The sequence below is a fragment of the Denticeps clupeoides genome, chromosome 18 (genome assembly GCF_900700375.1).
Source record: "Denticeps clupeoides chromosome 18, fDenClu1.1, whole genome shotgun sequence".
Classification (NCBI taxonomy): Eukaryota; Metazoa; Chordata; class Actinopteri; order Clupeiformes; family Denticipitidae; genus Denticeps; species Denticeps clupeoides.
This window is the reverse complement of record NC_041724.1, coordinates 6,463,106-6,475,059: the sequence shown is the minus strand read 5'-3', so window position 1 is coordinate 6,475,059 and position 11,954 is coordinate 6,463,106. Positions and strand designations below refer to the sequence as shown.

The window sequence follows — 11,954 nt, the reverse complement described above, 5'->3', positions numbered from 1 at the left end:
AAGAATTTTCCTTTCTACAGAGCTGCAGAAAGGATCCAAACTTGGATCCAGAAAGGATCCAAGTTTATTTTACCATGCATGGGGGGACTTTGCAAGTTCACAAGCATATTTATACCACTGTGGGTAACAAAGGGTAGGAAAGCAGGATCACGCCAGCTTTGTCTTGTGTCCATCGTAACACGCTTGTTTGGAAACCATCTTAGCCTTGTACAACACCAAGGTTTAAAGTGAGATACTGTTGTTTTCCGGCTGTTCCATGACCCAAGGTGCAAACCCGTGGGGTGTCCATATTTCTTCCCTCTACACTAGCAGAACCCCATAATTATTCCGTTGTTTGTGGTTTTTATGTATCTATGTTTTGTACTTATATCTGAGTCAGAATGTGCAAAGATGTTGTTCATCTTTACATTTACAAAACACAGTCACAAAATTCTCTACAAAAGCATGTGTCTGTTTTTCAGGAGGATGAAACCAGACTAAACTTTTTCCATTCAAAAAATATCACTTTTCTCCCATTTTAATTATGGCCACAGAAAAATTTTAGATAAAAAGTTCTATATATTCTATGATGTATTATGAAAACATCCTAAATAATTCAGAACGCAAAACATATAACATAATCATACAAACGTACACATTTAGTTGTGATTTTTCAAGATAGGATACCAAGGCTAATTTAAAACAAGTTAAACCTATTTAAACGTCATTCGTCACTAACAATCTGTAAAGCAAAGCAATCTGGCATTTAGCTAAAAATGTTTCATAATATATTTTTTTTTATCATCTAAATATATAGAATCCTAAAGAAAGAATTTGCAGCATGCACTTACATCTGCTGAAGAGGAACAAAATGAACCAGACCCACAGGTCAAACATCTGACTCTAGTGTCAACCCCTCCTACTGCCACTTACTAAAGTACTGTGAAAATAGACAAGGCTGACCATCCAAAACCTAGCGTTAAGATAACATTCTTGTTAAGTTTGATGAGATGACGCACATTTAACGTGTCATCAATTAACTGCACGTTTGATTTTCCTGGTAGTGGCCATAACAAAAAAAAAAAAAAAACTCATCAACTCCAAAATGTACAATATTGGCCAAAGACTATATTGTACATATGTACATAAAGTGTGTGGCATTTGTCAAATAAGTACAAGCTTTTATACAGTTTATTCATGTGGATTTTTATTTATTTATCTGGATCATAAAAAACCCAAGACAGACTATGAAATGACAGTAAAATGCAGAATTTCCAGTAAATAAATGAAACCTGGTGGTGATCTGGTGGTATGTTGTATCTCTAGTCTGAGCTAATTGTCACTTTGCACTGGACAAAAACGAGGACACACTGAGGCAGCAGAGTGGCCAGAGAGCGCCGAAGAGTGGGCACTGGGTCCGACTCGTTAAATTTCCCACCACTATCACCAGCGGCGTCACCATCTTCTCCGCCTTCTCTGTCTGGCGTCCGTTGGTGGATCTGGAAGTCCACCTCGGAGAACTCCAGCCGCCGCAGACTTCGCAGCGCGCGACAGCTGCGCAGCACTTGCATTTCGCTGAGCGAGCAGCAGCGCAGGCGCAAGCGCTGCAGGTCGCGCAGTCGACTCACGCACAGCAGCCCCGGGCCGACTTCTCGGCCCCCGAGGGTGAGCTCCTCCAGGCCCGCCCAGCCTGCACCCAACCCCAAGGAGGCCATCTGGAGGCGAGGCCCCGATCGGCCGGAGCTCCCCAGCTCCAAACCGCGCAGTCGCACGAGTGCCGCGCTGCACCCGTCCTCCCCGGTGGCGCAGGCACGCAGGCCGGCCGCCGTGACGCGGATAACGTCCCGGAGCTCCAGCCGGCTGAGCTTCTGCCACGAGGCCAGGCTCCGAAGGTGGTCGTCGGTGAAAGAAGGCACGTTATCCAGCACGAGAGTCTCAACGTTCATACGAGATTGAGAAACACCAACTGCCTTGTCCTTGCTTCCCCTGGAGCCGGCGCTCCCTGACGCCGCCTCGGCGTTGGTTTCGGAGGGGCTCTGGGTGAAAAAGCCCGGCCGGACCTCACAGCCATGCAGCTCCAGGACCTGCAAGGTTGGCGGCATCAGAAGACAACTGCGCAGGCCTCGGAGGTCCGTGTGGAGTAAGGAGAGTCTGCGCAGGCGCGGGCACTTGGAAGCCAAGGCCTTCAGCCAGGGTTCGGATAAGAAGGTTCCACCACGTGCTGAAAACAACAGGCCGCGCAGGCTGAGAAAGCGCAAGCCACATCCGAGATAATGGCGCACGTGCCACAACCGGTGAGCGGTGACCTGAAAGAGCGTAAAGTTAAGGTGTGTTAAAACAGGAAACATCTGCGTTCTCATGCGTTTCAAATTCTTCCATTTGGTGCTTGTATGACAAAGATATAAAAACTGCTTTTCAAGTATAAATCTGAATTTTTCAACTTAATATGTACAGTACAGGTCAAAAGTCTGGACACACCTTCTCGTTCAATGTGTTTTCTTTATTTTCATGACCATTTACGTTGGTAGATTCTCACTGAAGGCATCAAAACTATGAATGAACACATGTGGAGTTATGTACTTAACAAAAAGTGGAGACCTGGCCTCCACAGTCACCGGACCTGAACCCAATCCAGATGGTTTGGGGTGAGCTGGACCGCAGAGTGAAGGCAAAGGGACCAACAAGTGCTAAACACCTCTGGGAGCTCCTTCAAGACTGTTGGAAAAGCATTTCAGGTGACGACCCCTTGAAGCTCATCGAGAGAATGCCAAGAGTGTGCAAAGCAGTAATCAGAGCAAAGAAACTAGAATATAAAACATGTTTTCAGTTATTTCACCTTTTTTGGTTAAGTACATAACTCCACATGTGTTCATTCATAGTTTTGATGCCTTCAGTGAGAATCTACCAACGTAAATGGTCATGAAAATAAAGAAAACACATTTAATGAGAAGGTGTGTCCAGACGTTTGGCCTGTACTATATATGCTCTCCAAGGTAGAAGAACACGGGCGTATTTGGGGTTCTCGTTTCGATTATTTACCCCCTTGCAGGTGGTGAGGTCGACTGTCCGCCACAGCCTCTGATCTTTAACCAGGCGTCTCCATCTCCTGCACACTCTGCAGACAACGAAATAAAAAAAAGGAAGACACAAAACATGGGAGTCTTCCATGTTTAACCTTTATTATTGCAAAACACCGTGACAGACGCGAACATGAGAGACCAAGAAAGTGCTCCACTAAACACGGCGCGTAAAAACTGTCCAATTTTTTTTCCTCCTCATTTTACGCATAACAACGGCAAACGTTCCAGCTCACGCGTCACACAACACGCACGTAAACAGACCCGAGACGAAGCCACCGGCGAGCTCGGACCCGGTCACGGCCCGAGGCTCCTGGCCGGTGAAGCGGCAGAAAAAAACGCGGTTCCCGCTGCGCAGTTTACCTTCCGGCGCGCACGAGCTCGCGGACGTCCAGATAGAACAGAATGTCGACTAGGACGTTGTCGGGGAAATAGTCCAGGGCGCACGCTTTGGCGTCGGCCATTTCGTAAACAGCGCAGGGGGCGCAGGGAGCCGGAGCGGAGGCGTTACCGGGCGGAGGCGCCTGCGAGGGCGTCAAAGCTGCGCTCCATACGCGCAGGCGTTGCGCAGCGTTGCGCATTCATTCAGCAAAACTGCACGTTTTGTTCTTTTTTATTATTACATCATAATCCGAGTCTAGGTTAGTCAAATTCGTTGACATAATTACATAGTATTTCGAGACCCCAGATACAATAAATTAACATTGAATTTTGAAACAATTTACCAGGCCAGGACTCATGTTCATTCATAGTTTTGATACCTTCAGAGAGAATCTACCAATGTAAATGGTCATGAAAATAAATAAATCACATTGAATGAGAAGGTGTGTCCAGACTTTTGCCTGTACTGTATTGTTATATTAAATTGCATTATACTATGTTGTTATGTATGTAACAGAGATTTTTGGTGTACAAACACTTTACAGTAAATTTCATGTACATACAAAAAAACATAAAACGAGGCTTACAACATAAAATTAAAGATTTTTTTTCTTTAAAGAAAAAGAGTTTTTTCATGTTTAATTCATTTCGACTAACTAATAACTACAGGAAGTCTCAGAATAGGTTTAGACTTCCTAAACCCACGTGTGAATGTAGAATGAAGCAAGTGGCGAGGCTTTAACAGACCAGTGGCAGTGGAAACCGCTTAATGCGCATGCTCAGTGGGCAAATAAACACGAGGACGTAACTGCGCATGCGCAGGTGTCATTCCGCTAAAGATGGCTGCTAGCAATGGTGGAGGAATGGAAGTCGACGGGGCAGGTGAGCATGTCTGCGTTGGGCGTTCAACCAAAGTTGCGTGCTTTGTGCGTATTGCGCGTTCCTGGGCTGTGCGGAAGAGGGACGTTCTGTAAGCTCCTTTCGTCGCGTGAATTAGGTTCTTGTATCTCGACAAGTGTCTACACAAGTAGCACCCGGTTGTGTGCCGACTGGCTAAGTCGGCTCCTCTGGGCGCTGCGTGAGGGTGCAGCTTGCAGGAATACGGCACCTTACTTACAGCTCATTAATACTGCGGCCGTTATTCATGTGTATTTCTATACGAAAGGCCCACGGTGCCCATAAAATGGAAGCGGCCATTTAGTCTCTTGCTAAAGAGGAGCGATTCTCGGAAGAAGAATATGATGAAGGTCTCGTTCGTGGAAGGATCGTCTCTGTTGTCACGGTTTGATTGTTTTGTTCCAACCGCACGCATTTCCCGTGCTCCTCTTCTGTTCGCATGCAGCGAGCCCCGGCGTCATGGCCTCTGGGGTCACTGGCAGTGTATCAGTTGCCCTGCACCCGCTGGTCATCCTCAACATTTCTGACCACTGGATACGCATTCGCTCCCAGGAGGGCCGGCCCATGCAGGGTAGGTTCGTGAGCATCTTCGCCCGGGTGTTCATCCATCTGTCAGAATTGTTGCAGGACTGTGGGTTTCCAGTGCCACAGCATGTGTGATGATTTTAATTTTTTGTTTGTGACTAGTGATTGGTGCCCTCATTGGGAAACAAGAAGGAAGAAACATTGAAGTCATGAACTCTTTTGAGCTTCTGTCCCACACTGTGGATGACAGGACCATGATCGATAAGGAGTATTACTACACAAAGGAAGAACAATGTGAGTGTTCTATATATGTATGTGAGTGAAATATATATGTATAGTTCATGTTTCATAATATATGTATAGTTCACGTTTCGTATGTTTCATAACCTAATGAAGGGTGGTAGTAGCCTAGTGAGTAACACACTCGCCTATGAACCAGAAGACCCGGGTTCAAATTCAAATCATTGTGTCCCTGAGCAAGACACTTAACCCTAAACTGTCCCCGTGACTATTGATTGTAAGTCGCTCTGGATAAGGGCGTCTGATAAATGCTCTAAATGTAATGCCTGGCATTGTTCACCTCTGAACCCTCTTTGTGTCGCTTGGGCTGACAGTTAAACAGGTCTTTAAAGACATGGAGTTCCTAGGCTGGTACACGACCGGCGGACCCCCTGATCAGTCGGACATCCACATCCACAAGCAGGTGTGTGACGGCGCCTTTGTGAAGGAGCTCGATATGAATTGCCTTCACTTTTCTGCTTTCTGTTCATTTTTCTGCACCTTGCAGGTGTGCGAGATCATTGAGAGTCCGCTGTTCCTCAAACTCAACCCCATGACCAAGCACACAGATGTGAGTGTCTTCTTTTAAAATTCTCTGTCCTCATGGATATTAAGAGATCTGCCATTTATACTGCTTGCAACCAAGGTATATAAACCTACCTTGGGGTTGACACATTTCTATTTGTCGCCTTGAAGTGTAATATGATTCTTTTGATCCATAATGAACTTTCTTAGGTAACGTTACTCCACAAAATGATCATGTTGCATGCTAATGCACCGCATTTTAATTCATCCATTCAGGAGTACATTTTGAGAGACTTGTTCATTTTCTTTTCAGCTTCCTGTCAGCGTGTACGAGTCAGTTATTGACATCATTAATGGAGAGGTAATTACAAGTTTTAGCCCGGTTGAGTGTTAACTTATAGCAGGTTGCAGTGCTCCTGTGCCCCTGTTGTACGTCTCCTCTCTTTTTTTTTTTTTTTTGCGCAGGCCACCATGCTGTTTGCGGAACTGACATATACTCTGGCCACAGAGGAGGCGGAGCGAATAGGAGTCGATCACGTTGCCCGTATGACTGCCACTGGCACGGGAGAGAACTCCACAGGTACAGATTAATCATGCCCACCCTGTTAATTAAACTGGAAAAGTTCTACAAACAGACCAGCCAAACCAGCCAAAAAAAATCAGCTAACCACTTCATTTAAACCAATGCATTGCACACATTTGGTTGGTTACCATGTCACCATGGATTTCTGTCACCTGTGCACTAAAGACCTTCATAGGCTGATCGCGTTCCGTGCTGCGCTCTGACACATCCCATAAAAAAACGTGTTTTTACATGTTGCGACGCATTGACCATCAAACCAAGATGAAGGAGAGGTTGTTTATAGCCGTGATTTAATTTAACCGTCGCTTGCTGTTGGCAGTGTAGAAATAGCACACGATCCATATATATCCATATATAACTGAAATAATGAGATGTTTATAAAACTATTAACTATTTTGTGGTTTGATAGTTAGGGTGGTGCTCAGTGCCTACTTTTTGAGTTCAGGACAAAGAACTTTTTTTTTTTTGCTTTAATCCATGTATACACAGAGAAAAATAATTTTATATTTGAAATTGAATTTAAAAAAAAAAAAGTTTTTAATAACTATTAATAATTTATCCATATCCGTTTGTTGTAGAAAGAGCTAATTCAAGAACTCAACGTCATTGAAATCTGTACATTATGCCCCAATAGTTGATTTATGTTACATTATAAATGCTGCGTCTTGTTTATGCTCTGTTTTCCATGTGTTTCAGTGGCAGAGCACCTCATTGCCCAGCACAGTGCAATTAAAATGCTTCACAGCAGGGTGAAGATCATCCTGGAGTACGTCAAAGCTGTGGAAGCGGGTGAGACGGGTGTTTAATGTGGCCAGTTGGGAATTTTTTTTTTTGGTTATAATTGAAATCAACCCTTGCCATTTATTCACTCATGACTGCTGTGCCATAGGTGAGGTGCCGTTCAACCACGAGATCCTGCGGGAGGTGAACGCGCTCTGCCACAGGTTACCGGTCCTCAACACATTCAAGTTCAAGACAGACTTTTACGATGTAAGTGAGCCACAGTTCTACAGTCAAGTTCTGCCATTTTGACTATTTCTGACCTTGTGTCACCTTCTGTTGTGTTCTAATTTAGCAATGCAACGATGTGGGTCTCATGGCTTACCTGGGCACCATCACGAAGACCTGCAACAGCATGAACCAGTTCATCAACAAGTTCAACGTCCTCTACGACAGGCAAGGCATTGGGCGGAGAATGAGAGGACTGTTTTTTTGAGAGAGGGATGTGGACGGCAGCTTTGGAAGAAGACTGATCTGTATTGGCTAAACCGTGTTCCTGCGCTGAAGCAGCAAGTTGATGACAATAAGTTGTACATTAGGCTTCTAAAATGCACACACATGCACAAACACGCTTTCGTGATCACGTTTTGTGTGTGTGTGTGTGCGTTATCAGGAACTTACATTAGCAACATTGCCCTTTTTTGTTTGTTATTGTATGTCTGTTTGGGGGGGGAAATGACTTTTCTTGTATTGTTGTTCATTTATAAATACAGTAAACAAAACACTGCTTCTGTTACATCACATGTACGATTTTTTTTTTCTTTTTTTGCATATGCAACCTTGCAGATGTTTGGAACAGCATTATGTTCTTCTCCTGCAATGTGGGTTCACTTAGTCTCCAAGCTATTGTGTACTTGTCCTCCAGAATTGACAGTTCCCATCAGTTATGTCACTGCTGCACAGCCAGTAGAGGGCAGCAGCACACGTTCATGGAGCCCAGACCAACACTGCACATAGGTACTATTACCATTCATGAAGTGCCAAATAGATTTAAATTTTAATGGGTACTATCAGAATATTGATAAACTCGCTGAACACAAACTTCAGCACACACAACAGTTTTTCCTATATTTACTATTTACGATCAATTTGATAGCATTATAGGATTATACATTGCAATTTCCCACTTTTATCAAGCCTTACACCTCATCTGAAAACTGGTTCTGTTATGTTTTTATTTTTTTAGGCTTTATGTTTTCTTATGTGATTCTAACAGTAAACTTATTATTCTGCAGTTCTTAAATTTGACCAACTGTCAATCCAGTTTCTGAATATGGTCAGTAGTCATGCATGAAGGATAGTAAGACTGATCACTGTACTGTTCTGAAGCTGGGGTCTTTGAAGTTAGCACATGAGTGTCTACTAAAAATTTTAAGTTATCATTATAGTTCAAAGAAAGCTGTAGAAGATGTTACCAAGACCATAATTATCATATCATTCATCATTTAATGGCAAAATGTAATCATTACATGGTACAGCCACGATTAATATTTATTTTACTTAATTTTTTTTTTCTTTATTCTTCACTGACCTGAAAACTGTACAGCATGTGCAACATCAGCATGTGAACACGTGTGAACACGTTCGGTATAAACTTTAATGCTGACATTAGACCTTTAAAAGTGGCCTTTCTGATTAAGCGTTGCTTTCTGTAAAGGCTGGGGTCTGCCGGGGAGGGGGTTATAGTCACCACTGACTTTGATGTTGCCTACTGATCGTTACTGGGCAGGTTTCATAGGCCTAACAGCGAGGCAGGAGGTAAAAAGTTATGAGGGTTGAAGGAACAATGAAGGGTAATAACACCACCATTAGTGTTACAGGAGTCAGCAGGTTTTTGGATATTAAAACCAAATCATTGCCAGTCCTTCACTTTTTAATTAGCCTTTTTTTCAGCATGCAACGTGGCAGTAGCAGTCATGAGAGGCCACCTCTTAACCCCCCCAACCATGCACGTTTACCTTTTTGATTGTGTTTTGAGACAAATACAAGAATAAAAACCAACATTCTTTTTAAGAAAATTTATTTTTTTTCAATGAACAACTGTGACATCGAACACTGGATGGCAGGAGTTACAGGTCTGGAGACTTCGCTGGGTCTAGGCAGCACTCGCATTTCTGATGGACCTCATCTGGGTCCGACGTGTCAACACTGTCAAGTTTATCTTGCTTTTTTCTTAATTTGTTAACATGGTGACACTTCTTGGCCTTGCTAATACTGTCCCCAGCTGAACAGCAGGACGTCTCTCTGGACGTAGGTTCTCTGGCCTGGGCAGCACCTGCTGACTACTGGCCGTCGGGCGCTTGGTAAGGGTAGCGGTAAGGGTCGTAAAGCTCATGCTGGTATGAGTAGCTGTATGGGTATGGGTGCTTTCTGATGACTGGAGCGGGCACCGCCGGCACTTCAACCGGCACTTCATCCGCCTCCTCCTCCTCAGGTGGAGGTGGTGGGGCAGGAAGCATGATCTTGCCCTTGAGGGGTCGGGGCGGATGGTCAATCAGGCAGTCAGGGTCCCAGTATGAGTCACAGTCGTACTCCATGCCCTTGTACTGGATGGGGGCTGGTGGGGGTGGTGGCGGAGGTTCAAGTTTTTTGGGTGGGGGTGGGGGTGGGGGCGGTGGCGGTGGAGGAGGCGGGGCTGGAGTTGAAACCAACCCAGACTTTTGATTTTTGCAAGCCGCGTGGTATCGTGGGTCGCAGAGGATTGGCACTGCCCCCGTCGGCAAGTACACAATGTGAGGTTTGCACAGCGGGTCCTTGTTGTGGCACAAGTAGATGACATCTGCCTGCGACAAGGGGGCAGGAGGGGCCACTTTCTGGGGTGCAGGAGGAGGAGGAGGAAGGGGTACCTTACACGATTTATCCTTGGAGGGGTCACACTTCAGAGTGGGCACCCCCAAGCTGCTCTGGAAGTAGGATGCATTGGGACCATAGGTGTTTTCGAGGTGACGCATCTGCTGGTACAGCATTCGGATCCTGTCGATTTCATACAGCTGAAGGGGGAAGAGAAACAGGAGGAACACAAGCGATGCCAAAGACGTAAGAAATTTAGCAAGACACCGCTCAGACTAGAAACACTGGATCTACGTGCCTCTGACAACTGAAGGGATATTGTACACCACGAGATATTAGTAGACAACTTGTATTTACTTGTCATGTATTTAGCATGATTTCCGAGTGTATTAATGAAACATTGTAACCATAATTCATGTAATAAGACAGAACAACATTTAAGATATCAATTAAGATATCATTAAGCTAAGATACCACATCAGAACTAACTGTGGTATGACACGTCCCAAGATTCTATCCGTACATTATAAAGGACATATATTGTTATTTACGTCTATGTAATACATTCCGTCATATCGTGGATCTCAGTATTGTGGAATGTGTCCAATGGTACAGTTTATCTGGGATTCGCTCAGGTAAAAGAACGAAACCGTGAATTCAAAATGGTGTTGAAAACTGAAACGAAATCAGCACCCATCATGTGGAGATACACAGAATGTGTTGAAATGACGCTCAACTCTCACCCCCTCGGTGTGGCCGATGCTGGTGTAGTAGCGGTAGTAGGCCTGGAAGTCCGGTGAATTTCTGTACCACCGGGGGTCGGCGTTGCGTTTGGGTCTGGACCTGGACAAGAAGGCGTTGGCCTTTTCTGAGACGACGCTCACTGCGCCGACTGCTCCAGACTCTGGCACTTAGAACATTTAACAGACTTCGTTTAGGTGTAGAAGGATGTTATATTGTTTAAATTTACATGAATTTATAACTAATATCATTAGAATGAAAAATCTAGAAAATTACAACAATTGCTCAATTTACTTTAATACGCTATAATTTTCCTTTTAACATTTTTACAAAAGACCACAGATCACAATTTTAAAACTTACCATCAGGATGAATTATGCTCATCAAGGATTTGGACTCCAACCAACCTATGAGGGGGGTGGGGGTGGGAATTACACTATACATTCAGCAAAAACGGAAATGCATCCGGATTTAAACTGCACAAAACTGACCTGGGAGCAGCACGAGGCAGCAGACTGCAGCCGTCAGCCACCGTGGAGACGCCATTGTGGTCACCTGTGAGTGAAATAACGCCTTAAGAGATCAGAGGTCATGGTTACCGCTGCTCGGAACCAGCACGATGGTAATGACCGAGGTTCCAGGTTCGGTACGGGCTACAATCAAAGCCGTTTACTCTTCCAGCAAAAAAAAAAAAAGTTAACAATTTTTCACTTATTATTTGCCTGGATAAATTCTTCATTAAGCACTTAATAATAAGAAAGGTTCTGCAGACTCGACCTCAGTGTGGGACTCACCTGGGAGGAGGATGCTCGCTGGTTCTCTCCCCTGCAGCTCGCAGCAGCCCTTTATACCCCTGGACCAGCGTAAATCACCCTACGGCCCAGAGATCCATCCTCCAATAGCTGCTGTTGGAACCAGCGGACGGCCCACTGACGCCACACCTCCTCTGATCAGAGGCTTCAGCCCATAAATATATCATTTAACCAGATTTTAAGACCCACAAAGGAGTCAAGCTACAGGAAATTTACTTTAGGATTTAATTTACTTGCTCTATTGAAGAAAATGAGTAATATTGTGTCATAAGCACAATTCATGCAGAAAAGGCAAATAAAGTACAAAAGAAAAAAATTATAACCACAATAACCACAGTCAAACTGTTGGAACAGGTTCAGAAAGCACCTAAGTGCCACTGGCCCACAGTAAATGTCAAGATGTAGTATTTCCTCCACATGAACACATCTGTTTTCAGCCGTTTTATGCGGGCACGCAGGCTGGTTTTGCTCTTTAAAGGTCTGGCGACAGGAAGATACATTCCTCAAAACGCCTAAACCCGCCAATCAAATCCGCAGACCTTACAGCACTCGCTTTATTTTCTCCAAACACTTTTATAAAGTTAA

General features: G+C 44.4%; 3 protein-coding genes across 3 annotated transcripts; 1 reads left to right on the top strand and 2 right to left on the bottom strand.

Moving 5' to 3' along the window:
* Positions 1-1,159: 1,159 nt before the first annotated feature.
* On the bottom strand, positions 1,160-3,557 carry LOC114768364 (F-box/LRR-repeat protein 12). Its single transcript, XM_028960592.1, has 3 exons — positions 3,420-3,557; positions 3,019-3,094; positions 1,160-2,285 (listed from the first exon to the last, which is right to left on the bottom strand). The coding sequence occupies exons 1-3, from the start codon at positions 3,518-3,520 to the stop codon at positions 1,302-1,304; spliced, it is 1,161 nt and encodes a 386-aa protein (XP_028816425.1). The 5' UTR covers positions 3,521-3,557; the 3' UTR covers positions 1,160-1,301.
* A 679-nt stretch (positions 3,558-4,236) lies between these two features.
* Positions 4,237-8,269, top strand: cops6 (COP9 signalosome subunit 6). The gene is made up of 10 exons (XM_028960350.1): positions 4,237-4,319; positions 4,780-4,905; positions 5,022-5,153; positions 5,474-5,562; positions 5,647-5,709; positions 5,977-6,024; positions 6,129-6,243; positions 6,943-7,035; positions 7,136-7,236; positions 7,322-8,269. The coding sequence occupies exons 1-10, from the start codon at positions 4,277-4,279 to the stop codon at positions 7,460-7,462; spliced, it is 951 nt and encodes a 316-aa protein (XP_028816183.1). The 5' UTR covers positions 4,237-4,276; the 3' UTR covers positions 7,463-8,269.
* An 825-nt stretch (positions 8,270-9,094) lies between these two features.
* On the bottom strand, positions 9,095-11,373 carry and4 (actinodin4). The gene is made up of 5 exons (XM_028960755.1): positions 11,352-11,373; positions 11,049-11,112; positions 10,920-10,964; positions 10,560-10,726; positions 9,095-10,016 (listed from the first exon to the last, which is right to left on the bottom strand). Exons 2-5 carry the CDS (start codon positions 11,101-11,103, stop codon positions 9,309-9,311), a joined length of 975 nt encoding a protein of 324 aa, XP_028816588.1. The 5' UTR covers positions 11,104-11,112; positions 11,352-11,373; the 3' UTR covers positions 9,095-9,308.
* Between the last annotated feature and the right edge of the window lie 581 nt (positions 11,374-11,954).

Excerpts from the sequence above, each read along its gene's own strand:
- and4 (XM_028960755.1), bottom strand. The coding sequence starts at position 11,103 with ATGGCGTCTCCACGGTGGCTGACGGCTGCAGTCTGCTGCCTCGTGCTG. Across the intron at positions 10,727-10,919 it reads GAGCATAATTCATCCTGATG|TGCCAGAGTCTGGAGCAGTC; the intron begins GTAAGTTTTAAA and ends AAATGTTCTAAG. Across the intron at positions 10,017-10,559 it reads GCATCGGCCACACCGAGGGG|CTGTATGAAATCGACAGGAT; the intron begins GTGAGAGTTGAG and ends TTCCCCCTTCAG.
- cops6 (XM_028960350.1), top strand. The coding sequence starts at position 4,277 with ATGGCTGCTAGCAATGGTGGAGGAATGGAAGTCGACGGGGCAG. Across the intron at positions 6,025-6,128 it reads TTGACATCATTAATGGAGAG|GCCACCATGCTGTTTGCGGA; the intron begins GTAATTACAAGT and ends TTTTTTGCGCAG. Across the intron at positions 7,036-7,135 it reads CGTCAAAGCTGTGGAAGCGG|GTGAGGTGCCGTTCAACCAC; the intron begins GTGAGACGGGTG and ends GCTGTGCCATAG.
- LOC114768364 (XM_028960592.1), bottom strand. The coding sequence starts at position 3,520 with ATGGCCGACGCCAAAGCGTGCGCCCTGGACTATTTCCCCGACAACGTC. Across the intron at positions 3,095-3,419 it reads GAGCTCGTGCGCGCCGGAAG|AGTGTGCAGGAGATGGAGAC; the intron begins GTAAACTGCGCA and ends CGTTGTCTGCAG. Across the intron at positions 2,286-3,018 it reads ACCTCACCACCTGCAAGGGG|GTCACCGCTCACCGGTTGTG; the intron begins GTAAATAATCGA and ends ACGCTCTTTCAG.